Source organism: Calonectris borealis, chromosome 7 (genome assembly GCF_964195595.1).
Source record: "Calonectris borealis chromosome 7, bCalBor7.hap1.2, whole genome shotgun sequence".
NCBI classification, from domain to species: domain Eukaryota; kingdom Metazoa; phylum Chordata; class Aves; order Procellariiformes; family Procellariidae; genus Calonectris; species Calonectris borealis.
This window is the reverse complement of record NC_134318.1, coordinates 5624968-5641260: the sequence shown is the minus strand read 5'-3', so window position 1 is coordinate 5641260 and position 16293 is coordinate 5624968. Positions and strand designations below refer to the sequence as shown.

Here is a 16293-nt window from a genome sequence, read left to right as displayed (position 1 = left end):
GCCGCCATCTTGCGGTTGGTAGCGCGGGTGGGCGGGGTGTGGCGCATGCGCGGCGCCTGCCCTCTACGGCGTCGGAGCGGGAGCGATGGGGCTGGGGCAGAACTCCGCCGTGCGGGGTAGGGCCGCGCTTGGCGGCGGGTGCGGGGGGGGGGGGTGGGGTGGCCGCGTGCACCCCGCGTACCGGCGGCGGGCAGCGGAGGAGGCGCGGCCCCCCCCCGACTCCCTCCCCCGGGTTTCGCGCCCCGCCAGACCCCCGGGGACAAAATGGCGGCGTGGCCGCCCCCTGCGGGGACGCGGGTGCCTCCCGGGGCGTCCCGTTAGATACGGATGTGATTAAAATTCCCCTCCGTAGCTGGCTGGGGAGGGCGAGGGTCGGCGGCCCGGCCCGCGGGCCGTGAGGGACCGCACGGCCCGGCCCCCTGTGAGAGCGTCGAGTTCCGCGGCAGGCCCTCATGGGCGCTTCGCCCCTCGGAGCCGGCCCCGGCCACCCGCCGGGGGACAGCCCGTTTCAGGCACCGTTATTTTATTTCTGCTTTTCCCCCCGTCTTCGGTGTCGGGCTTTGCTTTTGTTCAGGCCCCGTAGTTCATGAGAAGCCACCGGGTATAAATTTCATGGAAACCTATAAATTTTTGGGTATTTAACTTGCCCTCAAAGCCCGATACTGTACAATAGAGATAACGGTGATATTTGTGCTGTGTAATGGTTGACCTGAACCATGTCTGAAGTAGCGTTGTGTGTTTTAAATGCTGTTGGGCAGCCGGGCAGGATGAAAGGGTTGGGATGGATGGAGGACAGAGTGGAGAGCTGAATTATCTGATTTCCTCTAAAAAATGAGCTTCACCTGCGTGGCTGTGGTTTCCAGTTGCAAAGCTGCTTATGGTTTATGTCCTTAAGTCGGGGGGCTCCATCCAGGTAGTTTTGGGTTTTTTTTTCTTTTTTTTGGGGTGCACTGCTGGTACAGAGGATGTTGGCAAAGGCATTGCTATAGCCTAAAATGGGTGATAGTGATGGAAGGCTGTGCTTATTAAAATAATCAAACCAAAGCCCTGAGGACAACTAGATAATAGCTTGCAGCCAGGTTGCATTCCCAAGGGTAGCTTACTGTCATTTATAAACTTGCAAGAATTAGAACAGTTCCTATATGCTAGGAATTGATCAGAAAACCTAGTTTGTGGCGGAGAGAGGAGAACACGCTCCTAATCAAACTGAAAATATCCTCTTTATCCCAGGAAAGCAGGGGAACAGCCCTTCAGAGCCGTCTGGAGGGTGATTTGTGTAGCAGGAGGTGGCATAGGGTTAATGTGATTTCTGTCAAGATTAAACTTGATCAGCGACTGGCAGGTCACAGCTCTGTCTTCAGCTTCTGTACATCTCGGGCTGATGAATTTTGGAAATCATACTAATGCCTTATTCCCTACTGGAAACTAGACATCAGAAAGTTCCCATATTTTTGTGGGATTTAATTCCTGGTAGTAATTGGAGAGTTAATTGCTTCTGTGTATGTTGGTGCGCGTATGTGCCGAAAGGTTACCCTTTGGAAGGCAGTGAATAGCGCAGCTAGTGCTTTTTGTTGTGAGTAATGTGGTTGTGTGCAGGTGTGACCCCACACTGACCACAGATCTGATCACAGTGACTTGTCTTTTGCTGCTTATTGGGCAGATCCAACAATCTTTCTCCCTCAGGTGCCCTCTTTACCTTACGGTTTCAGTTAAATTAGTTAAATTCAGTTAAATTCTGTTAGTCATAATCCCATTTCTTGTGGATGCTGTGAAGTGGTGGAAGTGACTTTATCTGCTTGACTGGTTGGCTTCTACTATTAGACTTTCAGTACAGACAGTTATCCTGGACGACTCCTCAGTAAGCAAGTGCCATGTGTTTCTCCAAGCACGGCCTGCAGAAAGGTGGCCTTCCGTTGCGGGCAGTTACTGGATTGTTATTAACAACTCTTGGACAATAATAGCCTCTTCATTGGCAACAAAGGGAGGAGAACAATGCTTGAAAGTTATAAGCACTTCTGAAGACAAAAATTATGGATTTTCATATCTGGAGTTACTACTCGGTAGCTGACCTTCAAATAACATAAACATTTTTTAAGCAGCAGAGGTAACTTGAAAATTGCTTCTTAGGATGGTCTTGGACTAACTTTGTAGGGGTGCAGCTGTCCCCCATGTTGTTGCCAGTTCCTGGAAAGTAAATTGATATGTGTCGTAACGAGGATCGTGTACTCCTGGTGGAGCCAAGACCAGCTCGGTTTCTTCATATGCTTCAGTGCAGATGGTAAATGCGTGTTCTTCCTGCAGATAAAATCTGTCTGAGCTCTCTGGTAGATCCTAAAAGTACCTCTGTAGCCTCGATCTGGAAACATCCAGAGCAATTTTCTAGCTGTGCAGGAAGAGAAGGGAAGAGAAACTTTGTGATCCAAATCTCTTGTTCATTAGGATATGTCCAAAGTATATACAAGAAAATAAATTCCCACCATCGGCTTGTTGCTGTTCTCATTTTCTGATTTTTTTTGTTTACTTCTGTGCACTGCCTGCTCTCCTGGGATTGCATTCTTTGGACTTCTGTTTCCTTCTTTCCATCTCTCTTCCCTTCTTTCCTTTGTGTGTTAATTTTTCTGGAGTTTTAGCCAAACCTTTTCCGTTGTTTAGTGCTTAGGACATTGAAACAATTTTTCTGCTGTGTTGCACAGGCCTGTAGTGTCTTGTCCTATAGTGACTTCTAATGCTGTGTTTTGGTATTATACCAGAATTGAGATTTGTTTAATAATAACACAGAAGTTGCTCTTAATGTTTTTATTTTAAAAAGAAATAAACCCCCTTGACATTCCACATCAATGTCATTCTGTTCACAGACGCCTCTTCCAAGTAATACGTGCATGACCTTAACAGTTTGGCAGTGCACTGTTGAAGTGGCACCAGGGCCTCTTGAAACAGAGTTTAAAGTACTCTAAAACTTCTGGAAAGTGTTTTCCTTCCAGGTGCAGTTTTATGGTTAACTTGGTTTGAAGGATGAAATGGGCATTCCAGCTCTTCCAAATCTGTGAAACAAAACAACAGTTGACAACAAAACTTACTACCTCTGAAACCTTGCAGGATGATATCATTGTAAGAGAGAGAGAGAGTGTCCATTTTTTAAATTCAAATAGCTTTCATAAATTTACATGATGTTTGTTAAGGCAATGCTGAAGTTTAAAGAATAGACTGCTTTAAATGTTTGGATTTCTTGTATTATTGGTTGATACCATTTTCCACCCTGATGCAGCTCCAGAGAAGTGATGGAAAAAAGCTAATACAATAAAAAAGACACTATGATCAATTATAAGAAAAAATTATATTAAGTTGTTTGTATGTATACAATCTGCCCATGTGTGTAATAGATGAATCTGGCCTCGGGAGAAGAAGTAGAGGACCATTGAAATACGAGATGACAATTACTTTAAGTTAATGATTTCTGCTTGTTGAGCTGGATGTGCTGTGCATGGTTATGGGGTAGGTGGCCCGAGGGATGGTCAGAGGGATCTGGGTTAGCTGCAGATGTGCAGAACACCTCTTCTGAATGTGCTGCGAGGTTGCTGAATTTAAGTACAGACTTCCCTGCTCGTGCTGTGAGTCGTAGAAGTATTTTTATCATCAGAATCTTTTCCTCTGCTAGTTTGTTGACCTGGACTTTTGGATAGGTGCAATAGAAGATCAGCTTCCTTACGGTACAGCACCTTAAAGGGTAGCTGAGTTATAGGAGTCATCCTTGGTCTTCATTAAAGTCACTCTTTTCCCCTTAGTTTCCTTAATGGATGGATACAGTCTATCATCAGTTATTTTAAAACATTGGTTAAGATTTGATCTGTTGGCAACGTGTCAGCTAGCGGCTTGAGCAATCCTTGCAACTGCTGCTTTTCTGAAATCGCCAGTACGGGCAATCACTCTGTGTTACCTGGCGCTGTTGTGGCTGCCAGAAATCACTTTAAACTTGTCAGACCCAGCTTGTCCCTGAACTGGCTGGGTACCTCCTCCCTTGCCACTGCTCTGCTTTTCTTGGGGAAATGTGCTCAAGCGAGAAGGGGAAAGGGTGCTGCTGACTCTCTGCGGTGGCTTTCCTTGGAAGAACCTGCTGCCTCTGATTTAAGCTGTCGCTGTTCTTTGGATTAGTTTGGGCTGTTTTGCTAAACTAAAATAGATTTTCATAGAATCCCTTCTTTATTTTCACCTCCTCACTTGCTTTACCCTATTAAAATTAATGCATTACTCTAGCTAGTTTGTAATGGGTAGATAAAGAGGTGAGAACTCACTGGATGGATATAAAACACTGAATTCACAGTATTCTCTCTGGGGCTTTTATTGTTTTAAGGAGTTTCGGAGCAGGGAAACATGCCCTAAATTCTTTGATGTTAAAGATGGCTTTCTGTATCTTGGTATCACCCTGTTGTTACCGGGAGGGTTTGTCACTCATTTGCAGGGGAGATCTTGGTGTATGTTGGTCTCTTCTGCTTCATTTACTAAGAAAATGAACTCTGAAGGATTTCTGCATCTCTTACTTTTTTAGTAAGACTGTAGAGGACTTCCTGCCTTCCCTGATCTTACAGGGCTGCAGACATCGTACAAATATTTGTCTAATTCCATGTACACCCTTGTGGATCAGCATGCCGCATATGAGCTAACGCAATGTTTTAGCTGAGGAAAGGCCTCAAGGTATGGATTTTAGAAAAGGCTGTGTGACAGGGCAGAAAACCTTCTTGATCCTTTTAGTGCAAGCTCACAGTGGCAATACAGCAAGTCAGTTAGCCGTGGAAAATAGCAAGAACTAACAGAGGCTTTTTGTTTCTTCTTATTCTTTAGAATTAATGTAGTAACATCGCTTGCCCCAAAGATGTCATGTGGCTTGGCGTCTTTCAAATCCAATGCAAACATTGAAGGGCAAGATAGAAATTCCCAACTGGAGACTGTTTTAGTTTTATTAATTTATGTAAATGTGCTAAAACTTAAATTCCTTTTTGATTTATTTGTCTGTAGAGTCAGCTGACCTCTGTATGTACACATTAGTACATGTGAGTGAAAGTGGTGGATAAAAGGCAAAAAAGGAGCAGCTGCCTGCAGCTCTGAGAGAAACGGCTGGGGCTGTTGCCGCAACCAGAACTTCTGGCCACAGTCCAGCATGTTTTCATGAGGCAGAGAGGAAACAATAGAGCCACAAAAAAGCAGGAAAACTCCTTGCAGAAAAGGAAATTATACCAAGTGAGCGAGACTGCAAAGATTTTAGAGATTTGGGGCGGGGGGGGGGAGCGGGTGTGAGGATGGGAGGTGGTGGAAAGATTATTTTTTTAATGGAAGTTGTCTTTCAGAGCATCAGGACCTAATCCAGTTAAAATAAACTCGTGCTATTATTCTTAAATATAATCTTTTTGGATCCATATTCTTTCCTGTACACCACAATAGGGATTTAATCTAAGCTGGCTTTTGTCACTGTTCTGAAGTGGTAGTATATTAAATAATTTCCCCGTTGCCAAACACTGTTAACATTTTTAGTTGCAAGATGCATTGTGTTAAAAGCTACTCAGTACCCATACCTTGGGGGAATCCTGCTTGGTTTGTTGATGCTGAGCATTCTGCTTTAGTGACTGTCCTGCAACTGAAACAAAAAACAGGATTTTTTGCTGCTACGGGATGTGCTTATAGCTGGTTTAATGTGCTGAACTTGGAAACACTATACTACCGATGTTGGTATCGCAGGTTCCCAAATAAAGGTTAAAAAAATGTCCCAAACCCTTCCAGGTTAACCCTCGCCCTTGTGTAGAAGGGATTGGGGTGAAGGAGAACTCTGATCAGGAGAAAGGAGTAGATTAACTGGGTGAGTGTCAAAAGAATATGTTCTAAAGTATACTACTACAGAACAAGAAGGTCTGTTGGAAAGTAGAGGTGTTGCCACAAGCATGAAGACTTGCCACAAGCATGAAGACATTTATTACTGAGTAGTTTTAATAGAATGTTGTGGTCAAAAAGTGACAGTCTCCCTTTTTTTCTTCTCTTTTATTCTAGTTGAATGGATTGCTGCAGTCTCCTTAGCTGCTGGAGCCGCTGCTGTTGGGTACCTAGCTTACAAAAAATTTCTCTGTAAAGACAAATGCCGCAAAGCAATGGTGAATATCCATATCCAGAAGGATAACCCCAAGGTAGTCCACGCATTTGATATGGAAGATCTGGGAGACAAGGCTGTGTACTGTCGTTGTTGGAGATCTAAGAAGGTAAGAGAAGAATAAATGGTCCAGTTTTGTTCAGGTGCATGCATCTTTCAACAAAACTATTTTTGAACTACTTTATTTAGAGGAAACTAACTTTTTTCACTTAAACTGTTCTGCAGTGAGATGTAGCAGTATTTTAATCCATAAAACTATGTAGATTTATGCTGTCACTCAAAGCCTGCAGATCAGTGCTAATAGCGAACAAAATGTTTCTGTAGCTCTGAAGCAGCAGATGCCCTGAAGGGAGAGCCACTGTATGGAGCAATCACAGTCATGAGTGACAGATACCATTTTGTGTGCTGCCTTTGCTAATACTGAGGCTTGTAGAAAACTACTGGCCTGTTGGCAGTAGGAGCTCAGGAATCACAGTCTGAGAGGAGCTTAAACACCTTTTACTGAAGGAAGTTGGAAGCTTACTCTGTCAGTCCGAAAGTACCTTGCTACTAGTTCATCGTGTTAGTAACACAAATCCATTAAGAAGTCTCTTGGTATACCAGAGCTGGTGTCAAATTGTCACTTGCAATGTCTGAGCCCATCATTAAATCTTGTAGCTGGGGTGAGTGCAGAATGGTTTTGGAAGAGCCTGTCTTGCGCAGATGGTGTTACGGTGGTACTGCTGTTCTGAATTTATTGTTGTAGTACTGCTTTGTACTGTAGATAGCTACCTTTTGCCATGTGAATGAGTACGGTGGTGAATTGTTTCCAGTGGTGATGGAGGTAATCTAAAAAGAAGTCATCGGGGTTAAGAGCTTTTGAAGAATCTAGACAGATGGACTTAATGCATTTGTGCCTTAGAAACTCGAAATAGTTGTATGGGTAATCCTGCAGTAAAGCCAGTGAAATCATGATGGCATACTTTAAGCCTCTGTTTTTGAGCAATTAAGAGTCTGATCCAGACACTGGTCCAACTTGTGTATGAAATTGGGTTGCCTCAATTGCCTGAAATTAGTGGTAAGCATGATACCTAGGCTTTCATTAACACTAGTATCGGATTTAAATCTGGGGTAGAGATGTGTGACATCTGAGGTAGCTGAGATCTGTATAATTTATCTGTAGTGGTGGTTCTAGGATCTGTAATGAGAGAAAGCGGATTGCGTGAGTAGTCCTTTCCATTTACCACTGGCACACATTTAAAAGCTTTTTTAGAAGTCAGGGCGCTAATGTGCAGAGACTGAAATAATACAGACCTTCAAAGCCAGATAACTAAGGCCAACAGCCTTGAAATCTAGCTCTCTCTCCATCGGTGAACTGAATACTAGACATCTCAAGTGTTAGACACGGGTCTAACCAGGCCACACTCTGCCTTTTTCCAGGTACCATAACTCTCGGTTGTTGCTGTTGTCCTATCTGACTTTGTTACCTTGCAGGTGAAAATAACTTAGGAAGTTACACATTTGTAGCTGTATTTGGTTTAACACTAAAACACTACTGAGGATCAAACAGCATCATGACTTGATTCTGATAGAGTCCTGTGGAGAGGGGCTTGTCTTATTTAGTCTGTCCGGAGTCTGATCTGAAAAACAAAATTCTGCCCCCCCACCCGCCATTGCCGCAGTGTGCTCCGTGGACTAAGTTACATATCGTATGATTATACAACAGGGAAGTGTGTATATTTACATGCAGTGCTGATGACTGTACAGCATGCAGGTATCATGCGTGTGTATAGCAGCATTGCCGCTAAATCTTTGTGGTAAGTCTCAACTGACAGCCAGAATCCAGCATTGGAAGCTGTCGCAAGGTCTACAGCTTCAGAAAAGAAAAAGGGGGAGGAGAAAGGCTGCTCTAAGTATCTGTACTTCGTTTTAATATTTGAATTTGGATTTACCTTGGGTTGCAATAGTGTAGCACTTCCTTCAGTGCTTCTGCAAAAAAAAAAAAAAAAAATCCTAACCTAGATCCTGGTGTTTGTACTTTCTGCTTCCTACTCTGTTTTCTGAACAGAAATGGAAGATAGTGTCTGGTTTTAGTGGTTGCATTGCAGCTTCTGCCAATATTCTAACTATTGTTTGATACTATCATTTTCGTGTGAAATAAAAATCTTAAGAAGTATGTTTTGGCATATATTGAAGGGGTGTTGTTAGTTTAGGAACATACTCTCCTACTGAGTTAGGGCTCTGTAATCACACACTAAAAGGAAGTAGATGGGGCTACATTATAATGAGTCCATTATTAGAACTCTGATCTGAAAGGTCTTGTAGAGGCATTAAGGAGGTCAGTGGAAAATTTTGAAGGCATTTGTTTTCTTTTACTAATGCTTAATAATGAGTATTTTAATCAGCATGTTGTTCTTCAAAGACTGCAGTTTCCAGTCTTGCTGCCTTCCTCTTTCCCTGATCAGTTGACCTTGTATGGTGGGTAGCATGATCTTTAAGATGGCGTGCGTGCTTCGTCTCATGTTCTGTTATTGCCAAGCGGTAATAAAATACAGAGACACTCTTCATCATTCTCACATGCTTGTCATCTTTGGTAGTAGTTAGCTAGCATTATCTGTTTCTTACAGTTCTAAAACTAAGATCCGGTTAAAATTTGTAAGATAATGTTTATATAATGGCAAAATGGTAGAATGTGTGTGCTTCCAATGCAGGGAATTACAATTACTTCAAAAGCAGTAAGTACCCACTTGTTTTTGTTGTATAACTGACGTATGGGGATCTCTATTCCATATACAGGTTAGAAGAAATGTCCTCGTGTATGATTGTGTGCGCACTTCTCATCAGATTTAGCCTCGTCTGAGGCATGAGGCTGTTAATAGAACCGGTAGCATTATGAACCGTAAGGTATTTCTGTGTGTACTGATGGTGTGCATGCACTACAGTTGGCTTCACACGGCGTCCCACCTGTACGGGAGTAACAAAACAGTTGGACTATACCAGGGTGTTTTGGAGTAACTCTTAAAAAAGGAGCAGGATTATTTTCAGTTGGGGTTTTTTGTGAAATAGTATACTTCAAAGGCTTTTTTTTGTTTGTGCTGGCCAAAGTCTTCAGGGAGTGCATGTGTTTAAAAACCATACCACACATGGTATCTTCAAATAAGTCTGTCTTGGGATGTAATTATCTGTTAAAGTAGGTGGTAGGTAGTCCTTTAAATGGCCCTTTTCCTATTCAATGTTGTGCTCTGCAGGCACTTCATAGCACTGCTTGTCAAGTTTTGTAGAAAAACCCAGTGTTCAAATTTACCAGTGTAGAGGCAAGAGTTTTGTGTTAAAACCAAACTGTAATTAGTCTAAAGTTAGAACGTTTGTTTTCTTACCCTTCTGCATTTTTAAGTCTGTGAGCTGGGGGGGGCGAGAGGGAATGAATTTGCTTTCTTTTGCAATGACCTGCAACCTCTGTGTCTTCCAGAGCAATATTAGTCCCTAGGCTGCAGGTCAAGGAATACTGCTGCAGACCATCAGAAGAAATAGTGATAGAGAATCTAAACCTGTGAATTGTTAAGGAAAATAAGTTGAGCTGTCCAGATCACTGCACAGTTCCCTCAGGGTTTGAGCCTTGGCTGCTATTGCTAGCCTGCTTTATCTTAATCAAGGATGAACATGTGTCAGGCCCATGATCCATCTATTCAGTATCTGGTCTTCAAGGTGATCAAGTGGGTGCTCTGGAAAAGTGGTGGTGTGGGTTTTGTTTTTTTTTTCTGAGAAGCTCAAGTCTAGTATCCCAGGCTCTGGGAGCCAGTGGTTCTGAGACCAGCTGACCCAGAGGATGAGTTCAGAGCAGTCAGAGTTGGTAGCTGTTAAAGATGTCTGGATGCTATCTGAAGCCTATCAATCCCACCATTTTTGTCACTTGGAAACTTGAAGTGATGGTGTTGCTGTAGCTGGACCTTGGGCTTGCCTCCTTGGGGCATATGAGATGTTAATGTCTGATGGAAGCTGGGTCAATGCTTCTGTGAAGACCAGTGGACTGTGGTGTTGCATGGAAAAACAACTGGCCCAGGAACATCTGGGTTGGAAGCTGGTCAGTGTCCCATAAACATAAGTTCTTGTTTGCTCAGATTTTTCCCAAGTATCTGTCAGTACCTACTCATTTAGTCACAAATGACTGATGTGATGATAAAGTTCCTGCGTGAATCAGCTTACATGAGTATTCTCTGAATTCAGGATTTCTTTATTTGGAAACATCACCTGCCATTTATAGTGTGGGTTTGGACATTTTGTAACAGTGAAAAACAAAAAATCCCCACCTCACCTCTCTCCCCCCAACACTCTACCCTACAGGGCACATGGCTTTATTTTTAGAGTTCTGAGAATTTTTTTGCAAGTATATTGTCTTCATTATATTGTTTTCATGTAGTGCTTTGAAATCTTTTATTCTAACTAAGCGTGGGTGATAGGGTGTTAATTTTTTTCAAGGGCTATGACTGAGGCATGAACATTGGGATCAGCAGAGTGTCGAAGACTGATGGTGACTGTACTGCGAGGGAATATTGCTATTGCAAAGGCAACAGCTGAATAATGCCAAACTTTGATTCCCATTACTTCTAAGCAAACAAAATAGTAACTGAATGCAAAATACTGGTGTGTGATTTCTGTGATCATTTCCAGAGTTTCCTCTGCAGAGGAGGCACAGCCCTGAAAAACAATGGGATCTAACCTCACTCTTGTTGCTTCACAGAATATCCTTCGGCTCTTGCACGTGAAAAGACCTGCCCAGGAGCAGAGTGGTTGTGACTGGTCTGGGACCTGGGCAGTTACAGCTGGCTAAAGGAGTCCCCGTGGGTCTTGCTCTGACCAGGCTGTTCTAGGAGGGTTTTTTTTATGGAACAAACATTTCTTCAAATTACTTCCTCAGTGCTACCCTTAAAACCCCCTGATGAATAGCTATGTCAGTTGGAAGTGCAGTTTTTTTCCATTAGCAGGTCAAAATCCTAATGTCGAAGCCAGCTTGCGCAAAGGGACCTTCGTGTCGATGAGAGAAGCTAGCTGTGTCAGGATGAAGCAAAGGCAGCTTGCCACTCTAGCTGTCTGGAGGCAGGACTAATATGTAGGTGGCTCTCCTAAATAAGAGGTGAGGTAGGGGAACTGTCCTTTTTCTCATCATGTGCGATGGAAAACCAGGGAAAAAATTCAGCAAAGGCTCTCCTGTTTCTCTTCCTCACCCCACTTATCTTCTGTAACTGCACTCAACTCTAGCTGTTGCCCGGGAAGATGGAGCGTGGGGCAAGGTTGAGAGCAAGATACTCTGGGTAGGTTACGGCTGAAGGTCAGCACGTTTTCCTCATGCTGGCCTGAGGCAGGAACACCAAATAGAGTGGAGCCGAGTTGCTGCTTTTTCTTAACAAGCCTCTCGTTCACTCTACGCTCGCATGGACAAAACTCAGGGAGACCTGAGATGCCAGCACAAGTTATGGTCTGTGGTCACAGTGGATTTAATGAGAAGACATTCTAATGAACTTTCAACCTAGGTTCTTAATTCTGACTCTGGATGTATTTTAGATGTGTTTATTCTTTCTCTTTTCAGTTCCCGCTGTGTGATGGCTCTCACACAAAGCATAACGAGGAAACTGGTGACAACGTTGGGCCTCTGATCATCAAGAGGAAGGAGGCATAGAGTGGACAGTAGAAGCTACAAAATGAATGTCTGACAAATCCTCTGCTCACTTGTAATTGGGGGAAAAACCACAAATTCTTTGTCATGTCACTGAAGACTTTCCAGTGTAGTACATACATCAGGCTTCAGCATGTGTATTTTCTCTGGTACTTGTCTTATTTTAATCACTACAATGCATAATTTACTAAATAGTCATGGTTTAAATTTTTTGTCCTGTAAAGTGTGTGTACTCTCTCATTGAATATGAAACTGAAATGACGCACAGAATGTACTTCATCAGAAAATAGGTATTAAATTATTTTCAAATACATGCGTACTACTCTGAGGCTATTCAGTAGAAAGTGCGTTCAAAATGGAGATCTTAAAATTCTGGGGAGGTTCTAAAGTCACAGGTCTGGATAGATTTCTATGTAAAAGGCAGTGGCAGGAAAGAAATCATGGTGCCAAAATGTAGCTTAACCTCTGATTATGCTGCATTTTCTGCAGGTGTCACGTTTGGCCTCTAACACTACAGTTCTGTATGGCTTCTGTTTAAAAAAAAAAAAAACCAAAACACAACCCCACCCAAATTTAAAATCGCGAACTAGAAACAGACAACGTAAAAGGCTTATAGCGAGATGGCGCTAAAGGGCAACTTTGCCTTTGATTTTACAGCAGTGTTGAAACTTGACCCTATTACCATTTAGTATCAAGAACATACTACTGGAATTGCAGACGTGTATTTAGAGTAGGATTAGGAAGGTGGTCTCTGTGAGAGCTTTCTTAACAGACAGGTGGAATGATATGAAGTGCTTGGGGGTGGCAGGGTTGTCTTTGCTGCTAGAAAGCCTTAGTTTCACTTGCAATCTCTGACAGTGAAGCTAACTTCCCCAGACCACAGGACACTTCTGGGTGGGGAGGCTATGCTGATTTATTCCAGGAGCTAAAATAAAAACTAAAACCCTACTCATCATTACTGTCTGCTTCATCATTGCTCTGGCTGGTTCCGGAGGACTCTTCCTGCTGTGGGGGGAGGAGGCACACCTTTCTTACGAAGTGGCCTTAGGCTCTATGTGTCTTAAATAACTCCTGCCTCCCTGGGCTAACTGTTAATGTGGTTAAGCTACTTTTACCAAAAGAACTGACAAGGAAAGGCTTTGGCGACAGCTAGAAACAAGGGGGAAAGGAAGGGTGAGACAAGGAGAGCTCTTACCCTCCTGTTGTATGGCACTCATCTGCCTCGTCTGACGTGGTTGCATTAATGGCTATCGTGTTGGTTTCCATAAATTAAATAGCTTTATTAACATGCAAATGACTACAAAGCAAAACCCAAAGAGTGGGGTGGCAGAGGGCAGTTTTGTATCAAACCGGTCCATTAGCATAATTGGCAGCCTGGGTAAGATTGAGCTCTCGATGTCATGGGACACAGAGACTACCTCAGAGCTAGAGGAAAGGCCTTTTCAAGAAGCTGACATTTTAACATGGACCCTTAAGGATTCTCCCAGATGATTGGGGCAGTAGAGGTTTTATTTAAATTTTTTTTTAAGGCTATGGTTGGTATTAAGGGTATGATTAAAGAGAATGTTTTGCATATTCTGGATGTGAGACTTTCAGAGGCCGAGGTCTTAGCTGACTGGCCTGAACTTGGGCAGAAGGCACAAAAAGTAGAGAAGGTGGCACAGAGGTAGAGAAAGAGGGTTTGCAGGTGGAGTGCTGTAGAGGGGGCAGCTACTGTCTGTGAGAGACCTCTGCTTGTAAGAAGTTGCAGTGAAATACATTTACTTTCTGTCTTTACTTCCTGTCTTGACTGTAAAGGTACTTCATATTTTTTACTTGGCCAAGTACTGATGCATATGGAAAGTTGTTTTAACCTTAAATTATCAAATACATTGCTTTTATCCAAAAGAAGGTTATTTCTGTGTTATTAGAACATGACACTGGATATTTCTGTATTTTTGTCAAATACACATTTGAGCTCATCTTAATCTCGAGGTTGTAACGTCTGTGTTAGCTCACGGGTGTGCTGTTTCTTTCAAGGGAGAGTTACACTGTGAGTAGTGCTGTATGCCAATGCTGCTGTAACCATAAACCTGTGTCTGGGTTGGGCTTTCCTTCTGAGACTTCTTTTCCTGTTAGCAGCAAAGCCTGGCTGCTCTTGAAGGAATAAAAGTTCACTGAAGACCGCATTAATGTTCCGAGAGATGGAATCTTGAAGTTTCAGATGAGTCTCCCAAGTCATAAAACTCTTTCCTGGAGTTTGCCAATAAAACATTTCCTGGAGTTTGGGCGTCATGGAAGTGGGCTCCATGACAAGTTTTTGTTCCTGGGAAGCAAAGATGCAGGAGCTGAGTCTTTGCTGATTCCCATCCTGATGAGTTTGTTTTGGAGAAGTGTCACGTTTATAAATGTTGACACAAAGAGGTTAAATTTTATTTTGATGCATGTACAATTTTCTGTACTGTACCTAAAAGTTCCTGTTACTCATGTATGTGAGCTGTTCGAATGTGATAATGAAAAGATACCTGAATTTGAGTAAACAAACTTGCCAGCAGTCTTGATGAGCGTCACAGAGAACACTTCATTTTTTTTCCTTAATGCCATAATAGGTTACCATGTTCTGATGGACTGAGTGCTTGCCTGCTCCAGTGTTTTCTGAAATCTCTGTTCTTTTGTGTTTTCCTCAATCTCTAGAATATGAAGCAAATTGGTTAGATCTTTGCCAAGTTTTTAACCATAAAGAAATTCTTCTGCAAATGTACACTTTTCACGTCACATTGAAACTCCTACATGAAAATGTGGTACAAATCCTTCATATTAAAGCAGTGAAGGATTCCTGGCCCAGAGTGAAACTGTATTTCTGTTCTCCGTTGTTATTTTTCAACATGTAAGTGTTCATTAGGAACGTGAACAAATTAAAGTACTGATTCTGCAGTAATTGAGTGTGACTCCTCAAAATAGTATGAATGTCAAATATGCAAGTGCTTCTAGAATCAGCATTCTTGAAGAAGAGACGGCTGTGAGTTACAGATGTTTTCTGCACGTTGAATTCAAGCACTGTTAATCTAAGGGATAATTTCAAACGGTGGAGGCCAGCGTTGCAATTACATGCTGGTCCACTAGGAGGAAACAAAAGCTGTGCGATGGGTACTCCTTGGTGTGGGCAATGCTGTTCTTGTGGGTTTTTTATGCGGGCATGTATTGATGTGGGGGGGTGTTCATCAGCATTGCTGCCTGTCTGAGCCCAGGCATCTAGAAGTGCTGCATTAACATGTTTGGGATTAAGCCGCTTTTCATGCACGGAGGCTCATGCGCTTGAATCCAGGAGTTGTATCGCCAGTTCCCCGACAGCCAGCTGCGGAGCTGACCGCAGGCCCTACTATAATTGTCACCATATTGTTGCAGTTTGGACCTTGTTCCGGTGCCGTTGGGGTCTGTAAAAATTATTTTGCACAGTTGCACGGCAGTTGGAGTGGGATTTTCCTTTAAGTGTAATACAGCTAAAGACATGGAAATGTGAGTCACTGCGGTATCACAGTCGCTCACTCCAATAACGGAAGAACATTTTATAATAGCAGGAAGGATAAGAATGTAGGCGTGAAACTAAACTTTGGTATTGCAAAGAAACCTTTCTGTCAGCTGGCTTCTCCTTAGCCATCCTGAGCGTGGAAGCCTCTTACTAAATATGGCTTTTATTTCAACTCCTGAAGCTTCAAGGCGTAACAAACCCACCCTGAGCCCTGGCTGGATTAGGTGGAAGAGCACGACTTCCCCACAGCGCGTGGGCAGCGAGGGGATGCCCCGCCACGGCTGCCAGCAGACCGAGTTTATCAGTGCTCAGCATCTCTATTTCAGCCCGGTCAGAACATGTCACGTAGACCTGCTGAGAAGACCAAATGCCTTTTGCATTGTCACTGGTACACACTAAGCCCAGCAGTGTCGGATACCCGTTCCCCCAATTGCTTTGTCCACCGAGGCTTGTTCTGCCCTCGTTTTCCTGCACTGATGAGTGGCTTCTCTGCACCGGCAGGAGAATGATCATTTTCCTAGAGCCATCATTAATTTTGGATGGGTACTGGGGGCTGCTCCTTGAAGCTCTCTGCTGCTTGTTTTCTTCTGTAGCGGTGGTGTAGCTGCGCTACCTGTGGTGCATGGTGTGTTTCTTGGGCAGGATGATTTCCAGGCTGCCTAATGCTGAGGCTAATACAGAGAGGAGCTGAATAAAAACTAAATAACATAAAAATAAATAAATCAAATGCGCGGAGAGAAACAAGAAGGGGAAAAAGAAGAAATAAAATGACAGATGGGAGGAGAGCATAAGCTAGAAGAGAAGATTTAACACTGTGTAGCATTGCTAGGTGGTAGCAAAAGGGATAAATTGAAGTACAGAAAACGATGTGTTGCATTTGATTATGCCTCTTAATAGAGCAAGGCATAAGATGTACAAAGTGGCTGTTCATTAACTTCTGGGACTAAGTGGTTCTGTTAGCCAAAAAGATACCGCTTAGAGCCGAAGGGGTTATGTACCTCGAGC

The 16293-nt window shown here is 43.1% G+C and overlaps 1 protein-coding gene across 1 annotated transcript; it reads left to right on the top strand.

Moving 5' to 3' along the window:
* The first annotated feature begins 4 nt into the window (after positions 1 to 4).
* CISD1 (CDGSH iron sulfur domain 1) lies at positions 5 to 14697 on the top strand. Its single transcript, XM_075154123.1, has 3 exons — positions 5 to 116; positions 6034 to 6239; positions 11694 to 14697. The coding sequence occupies exons 1-3, from the start codon at positions 86 to 88 to the stop codon at positions 11781 to 11783; spliced, it is 327 nt and encodes a 108-aa protein (XP_075010224.1). The 5' UTR covers positions 5 to 85; the 3' UTR covers positions 11784 to 14697.
* The last annotated feature ends 1596 nt before the right edge of the window (positions 14698 to 16293 follow it).